The sequence below is a fragment of the Hyalella azteca genome, unplaced genomic scaffold, assembly GCF_000764305.2.
Source record: "Hyalella azteca isolate HAZT.00-mixed unplaced genomic scaffold, Hazt_2.0.2 contig1004, whole genome shotgun sequence".
In the NCBI taxonomy this organism is placed as follows: domain Eukaryota; kingdom Metazoa; phylum Arthropoda; class Malacostraca; order Amphipoda; family Hyalellidae; genus Hyalella; species Hyalella azteca.
In genome coordinates, this window is record NW_025931337.1 from 61,432 (window position 1) to 83,761 (window position 22,330).

General features: G+C 37.2%; 2 protein-coding genes across 4 annotated transcripts in view; one reads left to right on the forward strand and one right to left on the reverse strand.

Moving 5' to 3' along the window:
• Window positions 1-13,466, forward strand: part of LOC108680530 (peroxidase-like) — a 29,387-nt gene extending 15,921 nt beyond the window's left edge. The window contains exons 2-19 of the mRNA XM_018169358.2: window positions 888-1,139; window positions 2,485-2,623; window positions 2,992-3,124; window positions 3,819-3,965; window positions 4,442-4,569; window positions 5,025-5,170; window positions 5,587-5,801; window positions 6,131-6,304; window positions 6,738-6,928; window positions 7,498-7,687; window positions 8,317-8,514; window positions 9,252-9,399; window positions 9,961-10,138; window positions 10,531-10,683; window positions 11,258-11,367; window positions 11,831-11,919; window positions 12,345-12,450; window positions 12,839-13,466. Coding sequence (XP_018024847.1) covers window positions 888-1,139; window positions 2,485-2,623; window positions 2,992-3,124; window positions 3,819-3,965; window positions 4,442-4,569; window positions 5,025-5,170; window positions 5,587-5,801; window positions 6,131-6,304; window positions 6,738-6,928; window positions 7,498-7,687; window positions 8,317-8,514; window positions 9,252-9,399; window positions 9,961-10,138; window positions 10,531-10,683; window positions 11,258-11,367; window positions 11,831-11,919; window positions 12,345-12,450; window positions 12,839-12,914 — 2,773 coding nt within the window. The 3' untranslated portion in view covers window positions 12,915-13,466. The remainder of the gene's footprint in view (window positions 1-887; window positions 1,140-2,484; window positions 2,624-2,991; window positions 3,125-3,818; window positions 3,966-4,441; window positions 4,570-5,024; window positions 5,171-5,586; window positions 5,802-6,130; window positions 6,305-6,737; window positions 6,929-7,497; window positions 7,688-8,316; window positions 8,515-9,251; window positions 9,400-9,960; window positions 10,139-10,530; window positions 10,684-11,257; window positions 11,368-11,830; window positions 11,920-12,344; window positions 12,451-12,838) is intronic.
• A 97-nt stretch (window positions 13,467-13,563) lies between these two features.
• LOC108680531 lies at window positions 13,564-22,074 on the reverse strand. 3 transcript variants are annotated; one of them, XM_018169360.2, is made up of 11 exons: window positions 21,608-22,074; window positions 21,108-21,304; window positions 20,682-20,838; window positions 20,236-20,367; window positions 19,741-19,992; window positions 18,568-18,738; window positions 17,352-17,562; window positions 16,464-16,777; window positions 15,984-16,070; window positions 15,568-15,670; window positions 13,564-15,294 (listed from the first exon to the last, which is right to left on the reverse strand). In XM_018169360.2, exons 1-11 carry the CDS (start codon window positions 21,959-21,961, stop codon window positions 15,263-15,265), a joined length of 2,010 nt encoding a protein of 669 aa, XP_018024849.1. In that variant the 5' UTR covers window positions 21,962-22,074; the 3' UTR covers window positions 13,564-15,262. The 3 variants fall into 3 exon arrangements, with proteins under 3 accessions (XP_018024849.1, XP_018024850.1, XP_018024848.1); XM_018169359.2 differs by lacking the exon at window positions 15,568-15,670 and having other exon boundaries at window positions 13,566-15,397; XM_018169361.2 differs by lacking the exons at window positions 15,568-15,670; window positions 18,568-18,738 and having other exon boundaries at window positions 13,565-15,397.
• Between the last annotated feature and the right edge of the window lie 256 nt (window positions 22,075-22,330).

The following is a 22,330-nucleotide window of genomic DNA, read 5'->3' on the forward strand; positions in this document are numbered from 1 at the left end:
AAAATGGTTTGGAGCTCTGTTATGAAGAATAATGACCTAATGCAATCCTTACCTGCTATTAAGATATTGAAGTGATATCTCAATCGAACACAAGGGATACTTATATGCGCACTGTTTTTTTATAATTTATGAGCGTACAAATCCTTACGATCACATTCTAAGACCCAAGTTCAACATATTTTTTATGACATTAAGACTCGATGTTCTGCTAGTCCAGCCACAACATGCCAGATGGCGGTGAATTGTAGTTCAATTTGATTGTGATAATTTATTTTAACTTATCTTTGACTCATTCAAATTATGTCATTAAAAGACATAAAAGGAAACGAACTGCGAACATATCCATTGTTTCCTCTCGACCAGTGCGCCCGTAATACACATTGCTACAAAACCGTTAAAAATAGGCATTGAAGAAGACTTGAGAGCAGTGAAATTAAAAAACGTAAAATTTTAATGATGAAATTCCTGGGAAAGATCAGTCATTTTATCAAAGAATCTGAGACGAATTTTTACCTGGGTTGCAACAATTTACATAAAATTATTAATTTTTTGCCGATTAATACCTTAATGTGCGTACCACGCAACAGGTCATGCAAATAATTTAATCTGCGTAAAAATTAACCCACCCCGAATAAAAACAATCTTATACGAAAATAATTAAAATATATGATCAATCAAAATTTTACTCCAACTTTAACCGATTTTACCTGCACTGAGTGATTCCTATTACAAGTGTTATTTATTTGTTTTCAACAAAACTTACAGCGCTTTGAATATCTTCCTCCTGGATATTTTACTAAGAATGTAAATTTTTACTGTATCTCACACATGATACTTGCTTCATTTATTATTCGTAATGCGTAACTGATTGATGCGACATGTTGCAGGCGCATGACGGCTCTACTCTGTCTTCTTGCTGTTGTTTTATGCGACTCTTCAGAAAAAGACGAGCTTCGTAAAGTCGAAGACGACGATGATGGCTCGCCTGTAAAACGTCATGAAGGTGACGATGCGTCTCGTAATACACGACACGTCTTCCCGCTGAGCCGTGTTGACGGTCCCACTTTTGCGCGAGGTCTTGCATATCAGAATCCCACTCCGTCCTTTTCTGGAATAACTTCGTTCAACCAACATTTCAAGTGAGTCTAATAATTTCTGACTTATTCTATGAAGCTCCTATTAATTAAAGTTGATAAATATATTTTTCTTTTTTTACAAAGCTTTTCAGATCAGTTTTGTATGTTTTTTTCGGTACTCGAATATAAATTATCATTGAGAGTTAGGCAGATTGACCAACTGTTGTTTTGTTGTATAGAATGTTCAGGAAAATGTTTTCATTAATTACTGAATTTACATTAATTTTCCTCTTCATGAATGTTTTTCACGCATGCTGCCTGAAATAATATTTCAGTTTACGACAAATAAATTATATGAATACTAGAAAATAATATAATATAAAATTATTAATGTTATTCCAGTTAGCAAATATGGCTGATGCACAACTCACATCACAATTCATTTAACCAAGCACGCGATTTTGATCTTGACATGAAATGCTCTGAGAAGCCAAATTACAACTTTAAATTTATTGTAAATTTAAATTTATTGCATATTTAAATTTTCCGTGAATTTAATTTTAGTGTAAATTTAAATTTATTGTAAATTTAAATTTAACCTATTTAAATTATTCAATCGTAAAAAATCATCAATTCATGCGCTCGCGATAGCTTCTTCTGTTAATTATAAGACCTTTTACTCCAACATAAGTTATAAATCTTAATTTGAAATAAAACGAGACATCGTAATTTTGCCGATCTCTTTCCTTATTCAACTTTCATGAGGAGAAATGCACCAAACTATAAATAAAATGACGCAACATGTTTGGCAATGCTCAGATTTTTATCAATAGAAGAGATTTATTGACCAATTCTATCGCAATTTTTTTGCTACAACATGAGTTGGAGTTCGAAGCATTGAAAGTTTGTTCGACCATGAACGCCCTAAATAGAGCATTGCATCAGCAATGAATCGGCAGTTTGCATTCATAAGCTTGATTAAACTTTACAACAATCATTCGTCTAATCGGATATCGTTCTCTGAGTTTTTAATGGAAAGAGATGCTTAAGTCATTAATTCGTTTCTGATATCGCCTCGGAAACTATTTTCGTCTTCTATTTCTTCTCTATACGGATAGAGATCTTTTCTAATAAGCTAAACCTTAATATAAGAGACAACTTGGCAAAGAACATATTCGAATAAGCACTTACACCAGCATAAATTTGTTCACTTGCAAATTTTTGTTAAATTATTCCTTCATAGAACTTATCCATGAACTCTTTCTTTATTATCTTTTAACTTGGTGCTGTATTTGTCACCAAATATTATACTATTAATTCAAAACGCAGTAATATTTTCCATATAACAACAATCTTGAAGGAACAATGACGTTCAGTATTAGTAAAAGCATTGCAATTCTTCCCCAAGTCGGCCGGTGGTGTTCCCGCCACACTCCCCATCGGCACACCTCACGTCATACTCGCCTTTCTCCGCTACTCCAACCATCCTACCAACGTCTCCACTGCAGCACGCCAACTCTGGCGTCTCAAACTTCCTAGGTTCAAACGTAAGTTCTATATTATAATGAGTCGTGTGTATAATTTGTTTGTGAAAATGTAAAAACTCTATTTTGTAACGCGTGTTGTGCATTTAGTCAGTTGAAAAGACCTCAATTGTCATTTGAAAGTTTTATTTCAACAGTATTCCGTTAAGTTCGACTCTGATAAAGTAACATTATTCGAATTTAAGCACAATATTTGAAAAATTTTATTGATCGGTCAGCGGCAATTGCTTAGTGCATACAAGTTATGATGTCAGAATCTACGTCAACTGGGCCCGAATAGCCTTCAATGTTTGAATCATGTAAATATGTTTATATTTCATAAATTAATATTGTTTCTTGTATACAAACCGCAACGCTTAACCCTGTTGCAGGGTGGTTACTCATCCCGCGGTCAAGCGACCATCCGCCAGCTACACCCCGTCACGACGCTACACAACGTCGCCCCGGTCGTCGGTCATAACAGACTGGACTTCCCTGAAGCTGAGAAAACCGAGCACCACCAAGGTAATACCCCTAATTTTTTGCTTTTCTTAGGAATAGTAATTAATATTGACGAATAATTAGAGATGTCTGAATGTTAGAGATACTGGAAGTTTGGTAACGATTAATGTTACAGATGTCTTAATGTTAGGTTACGAATCAATTGAACTATGCAATACTGTATATTCTATAACCTTTACCGTAAACGGTACAAGACATATAGGTCGCCACTCAACAGCTACTACACTTAACTCGCCACCCGCAAAAAAAAACTTTATAATACTGGTTAGAATGCGATTTGTGGACAAAATATTTAAACAGCCATTTCGATCGTGCAAGTGCATTGTGGCTTATTTATTTTTACAGAATTATGAATTTAGATCGTTTCTCTTGAAGTCCAGTAACTTTAGTGCTGATACGTCGTTAGTTGCATTGACGGTTAATTGTAGACTTGCTACATTGGTTATGAATTCATCAATGTTAATTAGTATGTGGATCCGATGAGAATAATTTCAAGCTCATTGTCGTTAACTGAAACTTAAATCGTCGTCACTTTAATGCACAAATTGACGTAACCTTTAGATCTAAATATTAAAATCTAGTCGCATTCTACATCATGCACTGAAGTTTCCATGTTGTTTTCCTACATGAATTATATTACTGAGTTCCTGATTACATGCCTACGACAATGAATAATAAAAAGTCCGATGACTATTAGGTGTCGGCAGCAGCTGCCGCGGCCACACTACGTGCAGCCCCCTGGTGTCGTGTGCTGCTTGCTTCTCAGAACTCGACCCTTACGACAAGTGTGAACTTGAAGATGGACACTTCGGTGTCTGCTGTCCTCCTTCACCCTCACCTAACGGTACTTCTCACCTTTCCCTGTAGATGTCTTGGTGTTTTTACTTCTTTTGCCCCGTCCATTTATATAAGTATTATATATTTTGTGGATTTCACGTTAATATTGCATATTGTTATTTTCATATAAACCTGTGGTTTTTTATATCAAGTTTGATGCTATCTGAATATACGAATATTTCCTTCAAAACATATTTCTTATCAGCTTTAAAATTAATTAGTTAAATTTAACTCTGATAATATCTTTGATGACATAAATTATGCAATCCTGATTAAATGAAATACTGGAATGTATCGGATAAAGTTCAATACGATAACCGGCAAACTCGAGATACGCCCAGTGATGATACTATATTGGACTCGTAGTACTACCGGTACTTCAAATTTATGCCATTCTAATGATTCTATACACATAATTTATCTGATCATATTTCTTTTTCTTGATGAAAAATAATTCCGAAACTCTCTCGATCATCTCGTCAGCCCCGAATCGACGAGTGTTTGCAGTCCCAAATATTTTCGTGAAGACCCCCGACATTTCACTCTACCAACTAAATGAAGCTGCCAAAGCCGGTCTTTGGGAAGTGGCCGAGCGAGACAAACTAGAACAGGTTTGAAGTTTCTAGATGAATATTAATGTGTAATCTGCAATATTCCGTAACTGATATTTGTGCTCAATTTCATCAGGCTACCGGATTTTTCCTCATAGTAATCTACTACAAAAAATTTTATTTCGAACGGTTTGGTTTCGTGATTGAGGAGAGCCGATGCAATTACAGCCGATGTTGAGAAAGTCGACATTCAATAAAGTCCAACATTCAGCTGCATACCTATATCACAACCTACCATTATGCAATCTGAATCGTGTTTTAACCGAATCTATTAACAATCTATATACACATTTTTTTGTATCATGCGACGAACCCTTGACAAATGACACAACGTGGTTTACAAAAATTATATTATAAGTTAACTTCCATCATTCGAGTAACTGTTTCTAATTTTACTCTGGCGACTATAAACCTACCTTTTATTATCATCTATTATTATTGCGGTTTGTCTCCAGGTTCTGCGAACTCAAGATATCGTAGTCAGTAACCCCAAATCGCCCGAGTATCGGCACCTGCAGTTCTTCAAAACGTCGCCTCGCGCCATGAAGTTCGGTCGTGCGGCAATCACAGTCGAGCGATCCACAGTATTTCTTATGAAAAAGTAAGCTCCCAAGCTATCTGATTTGTTATAAATAAATTATAATGCACGTTGAAGTAAAAAGCTTTTACTGTGGAAGAACGTAGGCTATGGTGTAACCACATTAACAACGTTCAAAACCATTTCGGATTGTGAAAAAAATGCGTTTGGCGGATTTAAGATTCGCAAATATCAAACGAGTTTTCATGTAAATTGTTATTATTATTCGATGGACGAATGAAAACACTTTATATGACATTCAATCGATGCGCTGATATATATGTAGTTAGTGTATGTAAGAGCAGGAATTCCAATTAAAAGACAGATGGAATTTTCTTACAATAATTTTTGTCTTGATCGAGTCTGCCTTCCTCAATTCAAAAACCACTGTCATTCATAAATACTATACATAAGTGGATCTTGTGATATATCTTCTTCAGGTTTTACCTAACTTCCCTGCAAGCGGGCTACGGTCTGCGCCGCTTCTCAGTACGGGATACTATTTTGAGCGACACTTGTCCCGAGGAGCCGTACTGCGGAGAGAAGGAGGAATACTACCGCACCATCGATGGCTCCTGCAACAACATCCGCAACCCGAGATGGGGTCAAGCCAAGACCGCGCTGAACAGGATCCTTCCTGCACATTATGAGGATGGTTAGTATTGGGCTATTGTACTTACTACATTACCGTGCACGTGGTCTTAGCGGTGCTATTGAGACTATGAAGATTATTGGTACGGACTAACTGGTGTGCTTTCTTAAGAAGATTAACATGTTAGCACGGGACTTGTAAACACAGTCAGCATAAACAGTTAGACGATGGTAGATCTCCGTAATTTCCGGCTGTACAACATGAGATTGAATGTAAAAAGTGGCGGGTGTCGGAACAACACTGTTCCACCATTAGTGTATCATGATGATATTGCGATTAAAATTCCTATTATTTAGAAGTAAAATTCGAGGTTAAAACTTCAATTCTCTAAGGGGTGTTCGAGCCGCGTGGAGGAATCTCGGGTCGTCAGTTACCGTCTGCCCGCGTGGTGAGCATCAGCAACGTGGCTGACGTGGACATGCCTGACCCTGAACTGACACTGTCAGTCATGCAGATGGGTCAATTCATCGACCACGACCTTACGTCTGTGCCCATCTTTAGGTTCGGTAAGTGCAAAGGTCAAGATAGGATTCGACGCATGATTTTTCCTGCGATTCCAAAAATTCGAAAATGTATGCCATAGAAGTTATAGATCTCGCAAAAGCTTTCATGACATAACACAGATTATTCGTATCATATAAAAGAGAAACACTATTTTTTAATTTCGTCCACTATTGACTTCTTTAAGAGGTTTTGGCTTGTGGGAAATATTCGAGGATGCCAGCAAAATCAAGCGACGGCCATAATTTTGCAAATCCCATACGTTTCCAAAACGCCCCTGAACAAAATAGAAATATTTATCAATAATCATATGTAGCACCTGATCCCGAACTTATTTTGTGTTCGTTACTTGCACCTACAACAAATTTTTTGATAATTCACTTGTCTGTGTAAAGCTGTGTAAGGCACGTTAGAAATGATGTTGATTTATTTTGTCAGGCAACGAGAGCGGTATTCAGTGCTGCAACGACGGTGCCTTTGTGGATCCTTCAATGACTCATCCCGCCTGCTTCCCCGTTGAAATCCCCACTGACGATCCTTTCTTCTCGCGCTTCGGGAGACGCTGCATGAACTTCGTACGCTCCATGCCAACACAGAACGAAAACTGCACATTTGGCTCAGCTCAACAGGTACAAATTGTGTCTCTTCCTAACTCTCAGCATCTTTCTCCACTACATTCCCGCTGACCATTTTACCTTCTCCAATGATATTCCAGTTAACTACCTCTCTTTCAGCTGTTTTATAATGATAGTAGATAATAACTCTTCCACTAACATCTTCCAGCCGCTGCAAGCCCTTTTGAATATTATTTCGGCAGACACGATATCCTTCTCCTCAAAATCAAATCAACTTCCTCTTAATCGGCATCTCGGCCGATAATCAATCCATAATTATGGATCTTAGGAGATTTCAACTGAAGATACAATCTTTGAACGGGTAGACTAACCGCTGATCAGGAGATATAATTGTGCTATCGAAAATCAGAGAATTTCGAAAAATTTTATAGTTATTTGAGATTGATCGTACCTTCCTCACTCATTCTTATTCTCGCCATGTCTATTAAATTCGTGTTCTTGTTTGCCATTAACAAAATTTTCTTTAAACTACGTTAATTGGTATAAAAACCAATACTCATCTGAATCAAGCTGCCTGTTTTGATCTTTCCGACAATTTTCGTACTTACACGTTCCTCCCGCAGATGAACCAAATCACTCATTTTCTGGATGGGTCCAACGTGTACGCCTCGAGTGTGGAAGACGAGCGCAGCATCAGGGCAGGCCGGGGCGGCCTCCTCAATGTCCAAGGTCCAGCCTTGCTCCCTGCCGACCCAAGCGCCTCCGAGAATTCGTGCGACGCCCTCAACCGTGGCTTCGACTGCTTCTTGGCAGGTAAAATAAACCTTTTTTTAGCGTGACTCGCTATTTAGTGACTCGCTAAAGGTTAGTGGTTTAGTGACTCGCTAAAGATTACGTCGCTATTTTCATTCGTTCATCTATAAGAAGAAAAATATAAATGTTATTAAATAATTCCTTTTTCTTTCCAACTGAAGTAAATCATCTATGAAATACTTCTGATATTGAAATAAATTAGCACCATTCACCAAGATTCACTTTAATACATCCAAAACCAATTCAAATGATGAATGTTTACTCATCTGGTAGTATAAAGACTAAAAGAATGGGTCTGAAAAAATGTATCCCATCCCTTGGTAGATGAAATAAAAAATTATGAAAACTATATACAGCAGGTATCAGTATTAACCCTTATCAACAAGATTAATTACAGTTAAAAAAATGAGATACAAAGCGAAATTACAGTTCTGCTCGTGTTCAATCATGTACTATAGCAATCCCTCTAAAAATTAGTTCTCAAGTATGCCCAACAAGAGTTGGCGGCTCACATCGAATGAGAAGGTAAGGATTACAGCCAATTTCTTCTCCTTTTATAACACCAGACTTTCATTTATAATTTTCTATATTAATATAAATTTTGTTCATCTTTGTATGTATTCTTGCAGGAGATAATCGCGTGAACGAGCAGCCAGACCTCGCTGTTATTCACACCATTTTTATGCGAGAGCACAACCGTCTGGCGCTGCAGCTGGCCAAAATCAACCCTCAGTGGGACGACGAAACTCTGTATCAAGAGGCACGGCGCATCAACGTCGCACAAATGCAGCACATCATCTACAACGAGTGGCTGCCCATCATCCTCGGTTTGAATAATGATTTAAACTACGTTATGAATGAATAAAAATGTTTTGAATGAAAAAAAAGTTTTGAATGAATAAAAATGTTTTGAATGAAAAAAAATGTTTTGAATGAATAAAAATGTTTGAAGTAATAAAAATGTTTTGAATGAATAAAAAAAATTTGAAACAAGTTTAATGACAGGACATTAGAATTATGAACATCTTTAAAAATTTCTAGTAATTCGCAATATCAAGTCCTTTCTTGAGCTGTGATACCCTGCGTCAATTCATTGTAACGTTATTTTCCAAAATATAATAAAAGCTACGACGACATTTTTTGGATAATGGCAGTCATTTCTAGCATCGATGATTGATTCTGTACTTGAATTCCTGAATTCCATCAAGTACACTAATGTTCGACAGTCCAACACACAATTGTCTTGTAACACACAATTGTCTTGTAACACACAATTGTCTTGTAACATTTCTTCAAAAGCAATTATTAAAATTTCTTTGATTTGACTGAAAAAAATAACCGGCCGTGTCATAAAATGTGTCGTCAAATAATCTTGCAATTTTTTCGTGTGAAACTGCATCGTTTTCTGCCCCCTAGTAATTGTTATATGAAGTCTTCAAATACTTGCGTATTGAAGTCTTCAAATACTCATATATGCTCTTAACTGAGTATTAAGCCATATATAAGAATTTTTTCGCATTAGGTTTTATAAATTTTGTACATATAAATCTTTCGCAATGTGCAGGCAAGGACTGCATGGTGAACAACCTGATGTTGCCGCGACCCGACGGTTTCTCGCGCGACTACGACCCTAACGTCAACGCCGCCATCAGAAACGAGTTCGCCGCGGCTGCCTTCAGATTCGGACACACTCTTGTACAGGGCATGTTCCAGTAAGCCACTCTATCTCCAGCCTGATTTATATTCGTTAATTTCTTTTATCGCTACCTGCAGTCTAAGTAATTTTCGTAGATTTTTTTCTTCAACAGGCTATTGATATTTTCAACACTACTTGTATATTGACCTGGATTTTCCTAACCCAAGCTTCAGCTATATGAGCTCATATTATTATTATACAAATAAACGAAATTCTTAGGCTATTTCCACAAATTGCTTTCAGCCCTGCAGTCATTGATGTCGTTCTAAAGAAATTGGCGTCAATAAATAGAATTAGACACATTTTTTATAGGCTTACTAAAATTTCACGTTAACCTAAAGAAGTCAACTTAATAGGCGAAAACTACTATCTAGCGGGTATGGGAGGTTGTTTACTTACTGACTTTTTTCCATACAGTGGAATGTTTTCCGATGTAATGTTTTTCACACAGTGAAATGTTTTTTTCATACAGTGGAAACATAAATTATACCAGCATGACATATGAAGCCTTTGATCGATAGAATGTCAAGAGCTTTTGGCATCATTCACTGACACAAAACTTATTCTCACACTCAAGATTATTCGGCAAAAATCATCAGCCCACGGAGAAGGTGCAGCTTCACGAGCACTTCAACAGTCCCCACTTGTTGTACACGCCGGGAAAACTCGACGAATTCCTGCGAGGTCTGGCCAAGCAGCCCATCCAGAAGTTCGATAATTTCGTCACAGAAGATCTCACCAACAGACTTTTCCAGGTGCCCGAAAATTTGTCCCAGTTAACTCCAAAAAGTGTTAACCCAATTACCCTTCGGGTTAACCCTTAGGTGCCACGGTAAACTCAATATGAAAGTCCACAAAATACGACAGAAAAATATTGTAATGTTTTTAAATCGCATATCATAGAAATATATCTTGAGGGACATTTCTTAACTTATTCAAATGCGATCGATCGGTACCTATTTATGTCAGACATAAAATGCACAGTTAAATTTACTATTTTCTAACACGATGTACAAATTAAGCCTTGCCCCCTGATGTAAATTGAAGTTTTTGGACTTTTCTTGACAAATTAACAAGTTAGTTGTACATTTATCCCATGATTACGAGTTGATTATTTAATTTTACAAACAATACCTTTCCCCACAAGGGCATGAACAATCCCTTCGGGATGGACTTGGTAGCCCTGAACATCCAGCGCGGTCGCGATCACGGCATCCCGCCCTACAACGCGCTGAGGGAAGCCTGCGGGCTGCCCAGGGCCAGGAGCTTCGAAGATTTGCTCGATGTCATGCCTGGTCCTGTGAGTTTAGGTCCATCAAAGGAATGACGTTGAAACAACGTTTAAATAACGTTTATTCAAGAAAAACACGTTGAATTCAGCGTCAGATATCGGATGGGAAAGTCTTCATATACTTGAATTTGTTTTTTACACGGAATCTGATGCCGCACGATATTAAATCAAGCCTAATTTTTACAATATACTGTATATCATACACTGTAAGTGACTTTTTGTATTTCTCTTGCGGTGGTGAAGAATTAGGTAGTTTACTATTTTGCAATAAACATACATTGGGTCCACCCAATTTTCTAGCTAGCTCTTAGTTTTTCACTTAGACTCATACGCCAAAGATTTTAGCTCATGAATCATATGCCTGTGATTCTGGACTTCTTTGTGATTCAATATTCAACTCTTCTCTGTGACTCATGCCCTAGTTTTTTATCTTTTGACTCAAGTTGCAAGTTTTTTCTCTGGCTCTTTTCACAGGTTTTTCTTCTTCTTTTAAGTCATACTCCCAGTTTTTTCTTCTTCTTATGATTTATCCTGCCAATTTTTCCCTCCGTCTCATGTTCTAAGTTTTGTTCCATGTGTTCAGGTGGTCCAGAGGCTGAGCGGCGTGTACGATTCCGTGGACGACATCGATCTCTTCATCGCGGGCATCGCCGAGCGACCGGTGCCGGGCGCCGTACTCGGGCCTACTTTCAAGTGATACGCGTTCAAATGTTTTATCTATTAATAATTTCATATATTTGAAAATATTATATTTTTATTTTATGAAGAATGCATCAACGGTTGTAAAGAATTCAAACTTTTATTTCTAATACATGTATTTCATTGTTGAAAATGACAACAGTTCGCAACAGTAAAAAAATTAGTCGCATTCTTAGCAAGGAAAATTTTCAAGTCCTGATGGTCGAACAAAACATTAATTTTTACCTAACTTTAATTAATAGTGAACAGAACAATTTAGATGCTGCACATTGCATAATTTTTAATCTTCTACCAACATCAATGCAATGACTTTTTCTCTTTTTTCGGTCACTTAATCGACAATATTTTATGAGAAATATTTTGTTAGACGTGAGTGGAGAATCCTGAATTAATGTCTCTCTTACCGCTTGTTGGATGAGTAATAGTGCAGTATTTTAATATTATTTCCTGTATTTAGATGCATCGTCGCCGACCAATTCATGCGGCTGCGCAGAGGTGATCGCTTCTTCTACGAACACGGCGGTCTGCCGAACTCCTTCACTGAAGGTAACATAATAATAATCCAAAAATCTGGGAGACAAGTTGTATGCCTAGGTCGATGGTTGGGCTAGCATAATTCAAATTAGCAAAGTTTTCTGTAAGAATTTCGTTTGAAATAGTTTACCGAAGTGATCATTTCATGAAGCGTGAAAAAAACTTTGTTTACCCCTACAAATCCATAACCTGAAGAAAATCTATTTTTACGTTGTCGTATTATGTGATGTTGTCGTTTAATGTTGCCTAATGTTTTGTCTATTTACTTTTTATGATCCCATGAAATTTATTATCGTGAAATTTACTTTCGGTTAACAAAAATCTAATTAGAGGAACTCAAACCATGCGAATAACGTTTTTTCTGCGTTATTCTACATGTGCGACGTATTTCGGATTGAAATAGAACAAATAACTGACACGTGCGTTACAATTAACAGCCCAGCTACGGGAGATCAAGCAGACGTCTTGGGCGCGCATCATGTGCGACAACGGCGACCACATCAAGGCGGTCCAGCCCCTCGCTATGCGCTTGCCAGGAAAACTGTAAGTTTTCTTCAAATTATAATAACAAAATGAGTTTTCCTGATGATATTTTTTGAAGCTACTTAGTTTGCTATTCTCAGCAACTTCATGAGATACTATGACAACGACTTAACTCTAACGTGTAAATTCTCCACTTTATAAACCATAATGATTGTATTAGCCATAACAGTACCGGATACACATCTAGTCGTTTACTTACATAAATGAAAAATGTTTCAAGCGCGTACTTTTCATAAGCTATATTCATGGCTTTTGGGTATTATATAAATGTAGAACGCAGCCTTAATTTCCAACGATGAAGTGATTCCCCTTTACGAGAGTAGACAGTTTAATTGATTCATTTCATTTCCATGCACATGTGGCTAATAAATTATGTTTAATACTCAAGGAACATGAAGGTGCCTTGCGACAGCGCGTCTATACCCAAGCTGGACCTGACACCTTGGATCAGCGTGCCGTACTAAGTAAAGGGGCACCAAATTATACGTATTTTTCTCTAAAGTCAATGTAAAACCGGTATATATCACTCAAGAAATCACGTCACTCATACCCTTATTGCAACAATCTTCTACTATTTCATCTTAATAAGCTTGACCTACACTAAAAGTATAATTTGAATGCAAATCTAATTTCACTCAGCAACTTTTCTTTCACAAGCTTGGCCCAATATATGCAATATTTTCAATAAATATTGACTTTTTACGCATATGCTCGTTGGCGTTTACAAGATCCACATCCTGAGTAAATAATCAACATTACCTGTAGCGCCGTATTTTATTAAGTTTAAACGTTATTGAAATAGCAAAGCAATTCTGCTTCCGTGGAAACTCAGTACTTGTCTCCGTTCATATTGATCGCAGATAAATCGAAAAAAAAATCATAGGAAATTGATCGAAGGGAAATAACAAAAATTATTTTTTTAAGTGCATGTAAATTCTTTTTGACTCCGATATTGCATACAAGTCATTTCTTCATTTATGCAGAGCCACAACTATATAAATAAATGTTTTACTGTCGATTGTTATGAATTACCTTATATACATAGTGGATAGTTGAATGTTTACGAGTTTTACTAGAAACTTAGAATAAATAAGCTGCTAAAGATAAACTCGTACATAGGAAGTGAAACATAGTCAGTAGGTATATTTTACTAATAAATGTCAATACTAAGTAATAATTTAAATAAATATATAGTAAGAGTGTCTGAATGCATAACGAGAACAAACAAAATCTCGGTTTCACAACGAAATGTCTCTCCTCAACTTACGACCTAAACAAGGCCCGGAACAAGATTTTATCTTAATTGATAAACTTAGTTCATGTATAATTGATCAATTGATCTCTATTACCATCACAAGTTTTTCTTCAGTGATATTTAAGAATATTTAGAATCTACACGCTCAACGAGGTGCAAGCGTATCACGGATGTTCATAAATAAATTACTACCGGAATTTCAAGACTTTAAAGATCGGCAAGATTTATGAAAAATCGAGAAGTTCAAATTACGGTAGCTTGCAAGCTTCGAGACAAGGGTGGAGGTTATACATCATCAGGAAGAAACTGGTAGTCATTCGTTAAGGCAACATCGTACTCGATACAAGAATGGATATGTGATATGTTTCAAAATAATACCGTACATTAAACATAATTGTAGATCCAAATAGGATCTATAAACGAACTATCTCGGATTTGTAAATCTCGAAAATAGTTTAGATTCACAATATGAAGCTATCACTTTCAATAGACGACATTATAAGTATTAACATGCCAACTATACTATAATTGGTATTATATCAAGAGTCATTAAATCATTTCAATAATTAAGGTCCGCTTAAGGTAATGTACTTGATAAGCTCGAAAAACATTTCTCGTCGACTATATTCTAAAAAATGTTGTTCTTGATTTAAAATGAAATTTACGACTACTGAGCCTTCATAAAGCTGTCCTTGACAGAAAAAACAATCTAACACTCAGGGTGAAGCTTTAACATGGCAGTACTCTAAATAAATTTCATTTGTGGTACTTTCGGAAATGTTGTGAAGAAACACCAATTTTATAACGTCTATCGTAATAAATTAGGTGATAAAAATTTAATTTTAGAGGTGGTCTCTTAACAGCTTGAGACGAACCACGGTATTTATGACTGCTGAAAATTATAAAACTAGAGCGCTAACAGTTTTAGTGAAGTTAACAGGTAATAAATAATAAAATATAGGTGAGCCTAATAGTCGGCTATACACAGTCCATCTTCATCAATCCTGCATCTAGAATTAAATTAAAACGCATACGTCACGCACGCACACCGAATCGTTGGCACTAGTCAAATAACAGCAGTAAAAATAAATTACCTCTAATGGCAATTTCATTGAAGAAAATCAGTAACGGTAATTGGAATCATCAAATTTACGCTGTAATTGATTAATTATAAAATTGACAAATGACAAAACGTGATCAAAAAGTTGAAAATGGGCGAACATATTTCCTTACAAATTAACTTGCTGCTTTCAATTTAACAGCAGTATCCCCACATGAGCCCAATTCAATTGATAGCTGTAGCATCTTTTCATGGGATTCCAGCTGTGAATATAAAACTGAGTTTATGATCATTCAGCTTCGGAATTAAGAAGCTTCCGGGAAATCGGTTCCGCGGTCTGGAACACCACCGGCCAAAACAGGAAAAAAATGTACACCTCGTAGTGTATTTCTTACTCCCTGGATAGGGTCGTTAAATCGAAAGATGGGCCTTATTTAATTGTTCCAGCGAACTATTCAATCTCCTCATAAATCTTCTGACAAAAATAAATGTTGTTATCACGCCAGTAACGCTCTCACTGTTTCAATTTCTTCAGGCGTAAGCGAGGCAGCGAAGCTTCTTAAGGTTCGTTCCGTTAGCGACCAAGCTTTGTTGACGCCGTATGTCTTCAGACAGAAGTACGGGGACAAAACCTGTCGATAGAATAAGATTTGAAAAAAAAATTTAAGAGCACCTCATTTATTTCTACTTCATTTGCAAGAGATATTAAGCCAAGATATATATTATCTAGCAACATAATCCAAAAATATAACTCAGTACTCACGGCAGTGAGTGACAGAGAGCGCATATTCTGGTCGACGATCTTCAGGCGTAAGCGAGGCAGCGAAGCTTCTTAAGGTTCGTTCCGTTAGCGACCAAGCTTTGTTGACGCCGTATGTCTTCAGACAGAAGTACGGTGACAAAACCTGTCGATAGAATAAGATTTGAAAAAAAAATTAGGAGCACTTCATTTATTTCTACTTCATTTGCAAGAGATATTAAGCTCAGATATATTTTATCTAGCAACATAATCCAAAAATACAACTCAGTACTCACTGCAGTGAGTGACAGAGAGCGCATATTCTGGTCGACGAAAATGTGAAGTCACGGACGGACGGACATGGCGAGCACAATAGCGCTTTTTTCCATAAAAGAGAAAATGCGCTAAAAATAACAATTTAGAGATGGGGATAAGAGACGATATCAGTTTTGTTGTATCCTAACTAGCAATTCACTCACATTCGCCGCGACGGTATCGTCGACACGCCCCAGGACGCTGAGGCGAGAAATCTCCCTGATGTTTTCCACGCCGCTGTCTCCAGGGGCCTGAGTCACACAGAACGAATCTCGGTGTCTCAATAAATAAGGGATTAACTTCGTCAATTCTAGAGCATTACTCAATTTATCATGAACTTATTAGCGTTTGCGATTGTATAATTAGTGCTGAAAATTTTTTGTCGTGAATCTTATGAACATTAGTTGGTAAGCTCAACAAAAACGGGTTTCACATCAGCCGGGACGGTAGTAATGAAATAATTTTAAATTCATCTCTGATTTACATTAACTTGAATCTTTCTGCGCCCGCTAAAGCTTATCTTCAAGTATCCATTCCGTAAAAATCCTAATTTTATATTACTCGTCTATCAGTAAGTGGACCAATTTCTTCGAAATAGCATTGCTTGCCACTGAAATACGACCAATATTCATAGAGCAACCCACCTTGCCGAGTATGCTGATGAACACAGGCCGGATAATTTCAAGTATCACGTCTACAAAGTCTCTGGGCCGGACCAGCTCCGCTGCAGCGACGTCATCTTTCTTCTCATCGATGACGGGCGCGGGGGTCGTTGTAGCCTTGGTAGTCGTAGGACGGGGATTTGCTTGTCCAGGTCCACCAAGAAATAGGTTCAATAGCCTCATCCAGTCAAACGACGCCGCTGGTCGCGAAGGTGGCTTTTTCGACGGTACTCTGATCTCATCTTCGACTTTTTCTTCTATCAAGTTTTCGTTTACGATTTTATTAGGAGACGATCCTGAAATTCAACAAGAACGTAAAAGTGCGTGTCATAAGAACTCATATTGAATTTTACTGCCTATAATTCGATTAATTAACCGGCAAGCAATTCAAGCACAGCTCCTGCTGTAGGAACCCAATGATACTAATATATACCCTTAAGAGTATGTTAGATACCTTTAATTGATTTCAACCATACTGAATTGTTCCCCCCCCCCAAAAAAAAAAAGTTAAAAACATAGCTAATTCTTATTTTCGGACAGCATATTCTCTCAAAAAATATAGTTAGAATGTTTATATAGCCCATTAAGATTACTGGTAAATCTGCAAAATCTAACAGTGATCACATTTGATGTTTAATAAATTATCTGTTTTAAATTTTGCAGCGAATTTAACTTTAGGTTTTAATCTACGAGGGCGCAACACAAAAAACACCGCAAAGTGAATTATGCTGAATTACAAACCGAATCCGCACGTATAATGAATAACATGACACGACGAATAAAATAATGTATGCACTCATATTCCGTCGCAAAGATAATAATGCACACGTTCCAAATTCATAGGAAGGCGATGTTGGTTATAACAGTTACCGGTCAACGTGTTGAAGTAAATTCCCATGTACTGGCGCACGAGGTTCAATAAGATGGTGCTTATGGGTGAAGGTTCAGCGTCATCTCCAGCTTCGGTAATCGCGTCATCCAGTGATGGTGGATCAGGAATCGATGGCTTTGATGACTTCAACTTATCTTTCTTCTCGGAAATTTTGTGGCTGTCGCCAGGCTTCGGTTTGCGGGTTTGAATCTGCAGAAGACCTTCATGATTACTAGGGAATGCATAAAGATACATCAAAATATTGCAAAAACCATTTAAATTTATCGTTATTTAACCAAAGAAAAAACTATACTATAATGAGTCGACACCATGAAAACTAAATCATTCAAAACTATTCGTTAGATAATGATTTCTATAATCTGCTTATTCCGATCAATTAGCATGCTGTTATCATCGTGCAGCCACAAGCAAGGTATATAGATCGCATATTATTCATGATTAAATATAATCATACATTCATTGTTCGGAAAATTGGCATTTTTTACAACATTGTTTGGTTTTAGTTACTTACAGGAAAGTACCACTAGTAACCCTATCTGACGAAAAAGCTCAATTAACAAGTTACACCATCACACAATTATGTTATTAGTTAGTATTCTCACATGCTACTACGTTAGGGAAAAATAGGTGCTAGTGGGGAATAATGAGGTCATAATAAGCTGTACCCCAACAACATTAAAACAATAATAATTAAGAAACTTGTCACCTAAGTTACAATACAACCTTCTCACTCACTAATAAAAAACAGCTGAACTATTATTATCCAATTGGTGCGAATTTCTCCTGTACTAAATGAACTTTTAAACAGAACCTTCCATTACTACCCTCATTATTTATCAAAAGCTAATTATTTGTGGCCACTCAATGGCTGACGGTTAAAATTTATCAATGACTATTCCCAAATATTGGCAAAATTAGAAAGCATTCTTTTATACGTTAATTAAGATTTTCGGTGGACGACATATTGTCATTTCTATTTACTTCGATGCAGATCAATCACGTGCATTTTAGAGTTTAATTCAAAACTTCCAGTATAAAAGCAATTATCCTTGTAATGACATGAAAACCATTGATAAATTAAAAGTAATTAACGTGAAAAGTATTTTTCTCATGTAGAATCGATAACAGACTATCAGCCACTCAATGTCCACAGGCAAGGTTAAATTTTCCCTGCTAAGAAGAGCGCAGTCTCGCCTTCTCGAGGTAGGGTCCGAGCACGGAAGACACGAGCGTATGCACAGCTTGTTGTGGGTCTTCGGCTGCATAGACGCGCGTGACGACAGGCAGTAGCTGTCTTATGACGACTGCATAGCGTTTGGTGCTCTCCGACTGATCTAACATGTTCACCAGACTCCCAACCAATGACTGAACAGGGAGAACATGAACTCGGGTTAGAATGAATACTATGTTGGGTAAATGCACCTGGAGTAAAAGTGGGCCTCATTATTCAAATAATGTATTTGAAATAGCATGCAAAGTGAAGGGATCAGTTTTTGGCTTCAATTTCAACATTAATTGAAGACGAAATGGTATGTATGTAAATGCAAGCAGCTCTCATTAAATGCGATTTTCTGTAGAGAATTCTTAGCTGAAGGCCACTGACTTCACAATAATAAAGTTATAATAATTTAACAAAAGAAAATCCACCCATTATTGTGGATTGTATATTGTGCATTGAATATATCAATCAATTTAAATGAGATGGAAAACTTTTCAGCAATTATTATTACTCAAATCGAGCATTGGGATGTATTTAAATAACAATTTCAGGTAATTATTGCACCGGCTTATCATACATTTACTGTTTACCGTAGAACCTTCACCTTACATTCACTGTACGTGGTTATTTTTGCAATGTTCCTCAAGTGAGGAGTCTGCCAGACTAATAAATGAATGTGAAAATGTACTTCAAGTGCAGCAGAGAAGAAGTTGTAGACTTTAATTTAGTCTAGTTATGTGGTACTACATTGTAATTTCCTGATCCATCTAGCAACTGTTCATCGCTACAATTACCAACAACACAACTGTTGTCAGTGAACGGGTGAGTATCTGTGCATGGTATGGGTTAAGCGTGTGCAGTGTTTTCTAATTTGTTTGCATTTATTTTTCTATTATTCTCGAGGGTTTAATTCATGCATTGGGAAGCTAGTAACCAAAAAATAACCTGGGTTTTGTTACAGGGACGTGATAATTGGGACGATAAATTGCAGTGAATCTAGTAGGTGACAAAAAGGATTGAAAGGGACGATACAAAATTTGAAGCAAGCAAAATTTGCATTAACACAGCAGGATTAAAACATGTTATTTGTATACTTTGTACACGAATCAATCGTTTTATCAACAATAGGGAATTTAGATATTTCAAACCTTGATGGTCTCGATCTGAGCTTTCTTCGACTCTCCACTGGAATATTTTGTGTTCCTGTAATCTTCATCCGGCGCAGAATTTACGGCCGCGTCCACCTCTTCACCATCCAGTGAAAAGCTCAAGTCTGGGTCGTCGCTCACGGATCGTTTAGAGCGCATAAACGCCTCAAAGGGGTTCTCGCCTTTGGTGAAGATGGAGTAGGTCGTATACTCCATGTAGCACTGGCCCATGCCTACCTCGTCTCGGTAGTCCTGCACATAGATATCCAGGATATTTTTCAAAAATAGTTTCAGAATATTTTTCGTTCAGGAAAAAATTCATTTAGGATAAATTCATCTTATTTCAGATTGTCAATAAAGGAGCACAATTTGAATCTGCGTAGTTTAAAAACGTATAGAAAGGTGAAATTTGAATTTCATAAGTGAAATACTCAAGAATAAAATAAATCCAAGCTAAAAATGATCTAATATATTACAACCAAGATATATTTTCACCTTGACGGCGTGTCTGAGTCTCTGAGGTAGGGAGAAGATATCGAAGCCTTGCACCATCTCTCCAAGGCTGTTGTACCCGAAGATGTTCAGTACATACTTCAGCCATGACCGTTCAGCGCCACCACTCAAGATCTGAACAAGGGTACAAATTTTAGATTTGTATTCCATATTGAAATATAAGTGTTGTTGCCAAAGCAATTTGGAAACAAATTGTAAGAACTTTGGAAGTACATAATTATTAATTAAAACCATAGGAGCTTTAATTGGGACTAAACAATTAAATACATTACTTCGAAGCAGTATTTCAGTACCTAATTATGATATTAATTTCGAAAATATTTCCTCTCGCAACGAATATGGAAATTCAATAAAAAAGTAGGAATTTTTTTAATGAAAGAATATTTTTCGAGGAACAGTGTATTGTTCCTCGTTGAAAATAGGCTTACGTCATTATCTAGCTTCTCAGGCTTAGTCGATCCCTCTATCTCGTTGTTCTCTGCGTCGTCGGGGCTTTTTTCCAGGTCTAAGCCGCGGTCTTCAATGCCCAAGTCTTGCCCATACCCATTACGTTGGGTGAAAAGCTCGTCAGGGATGGAATCGCACCTAGAAAAATAGAAGTAAATCCTCATCATGAGCCTATTAAAATGAATTTATAATTTTAGTAACAGCCCACAATGTCTTAAGGGCTGCAATTCATCGGTCACAAAATTACTACCATGATATTCAATAGCAATTTCAAACACAAAAACTCGTACCGTTTGTTCGAGAGACAGTAAAATTGCAGGAAGGAACACACCATTCTAATTGTATTTCTAAATTCATTAGCCATTATCATGCAAGTACTTTATTTACTCCCGGAATCCTTCACTCACCACGCAGGTGCGCCCGTCTCAGGATGGCAGCAAACGTGCATGAAAGACGGCAGCGGCAGCGGCGACCACTGCTCCCCGCAGGCCTGGTAGAAGGTGGCGGTGGCAGCGGGCAGCAGCGTGCACGGGGTGGCCGATGAAGGAGGATACATGTACAAGGCTTCGGGGTGAAGTTGGAACACGCGCGTCACGCTCGTGTTCTGCAACACAATACAATGATGAATTTTGACCATAAAATCTTTCCTTTGCAGCCTGCAGATGTATCGATGAAGTGGTGACCCTCAAAGTAGTAATTGATAGGAACAATATTGAATAATTTTGCAACTCACATATTATTATAATAATAAAGATAGAATTTTTTTGGAACATTGTGACCCAAAGAGTCGATTTGCAACAAAACTTACAAAAATAACAAACCAGCAAAAAATTAACCATCTGATTGACCGATAAAATTTTGTTTATTTTTTTATTTTAACCTCTAAATAAAAAAACAGCATAATTACCTCTTCCTGACACGCCTTTCGGCAATCTTCATGAGCTTCACTGGGCAAGGAACAGTTGACAGGATATTGCTCGCCTGTGGCGAAGACTTTGTGTTGCGGCAGCCACTCAGAATTCGTTACCAGGAACATTGCACACTGACATCCGTGCTTGGCCTCGTAGGAATAATACTCGCTAGACTGAAGTATTGAACCGTAACCCAAGGGTTCAGTAAAGAGTCGAGGAGATTCATGTCCTTTTAGCTGGTATTTTGTGTCGTCTTGGGATGAGGGACTGGAATCGAGAGAGGTCGGACTTGCGCTACTCGCTAGCCAGCTAGATGCTAAAAGTAAGGAATATATAATTCTATAAATCATGGCTGCTGTAGTTTCACGGCAGCGACGGATTACTACGAATTATCGCTAATTTGATGTATGTTATCAGACAGGTTTCTTGAAATGAGTAAGATGGCTGATCACGTCCGATCATCTGTAAAGAAACATTTTTAGTTATTCGACGATATTTTTGAACACAAATTAACATATTTGCAAAAACATTTTCAAATTAGGAACCATTAATGCAAATTTCCGAAACAAAGTCCGATCAGAGTTCAAATTATTTTTAATGCAATATGCATGGGGCCGTGCTACGTATATATATACCTCTATCATGCTGCATTGCATAGTTATTCATATTTCTACATTGTATTGAATTAAAAAATATTGTGTCAGGGGCAAAAGGTCAGC

What these genes read in the sequence shown, in the direction of transcription:
- LOC108680531 (XM_018169360.2), bottom strand. Translation starts at nt 21,961, where the DNA reads ATGATTTATAGAATTATATATTCCTTACTTTTAGCATCTAGCTGGCTA. An exon ending in GAGACGGGCGCACCTGCGTG is followed by an intron (nt 20,839 to 21,107) that starts GTGAGTGAAGGA and finishes CTATTTTTCTAG; the next exon opens with GTGCGATTCCATCCCTGACG. An exon ending in GACTCAGACACGCCGTCAAG is followed by an intron (nt 19,993 to 20,235) that starts GTGAAAATATAT and finishes ATCTATGTGCAG; the next exon opens with GACTACCGAGACGAGGTAGG.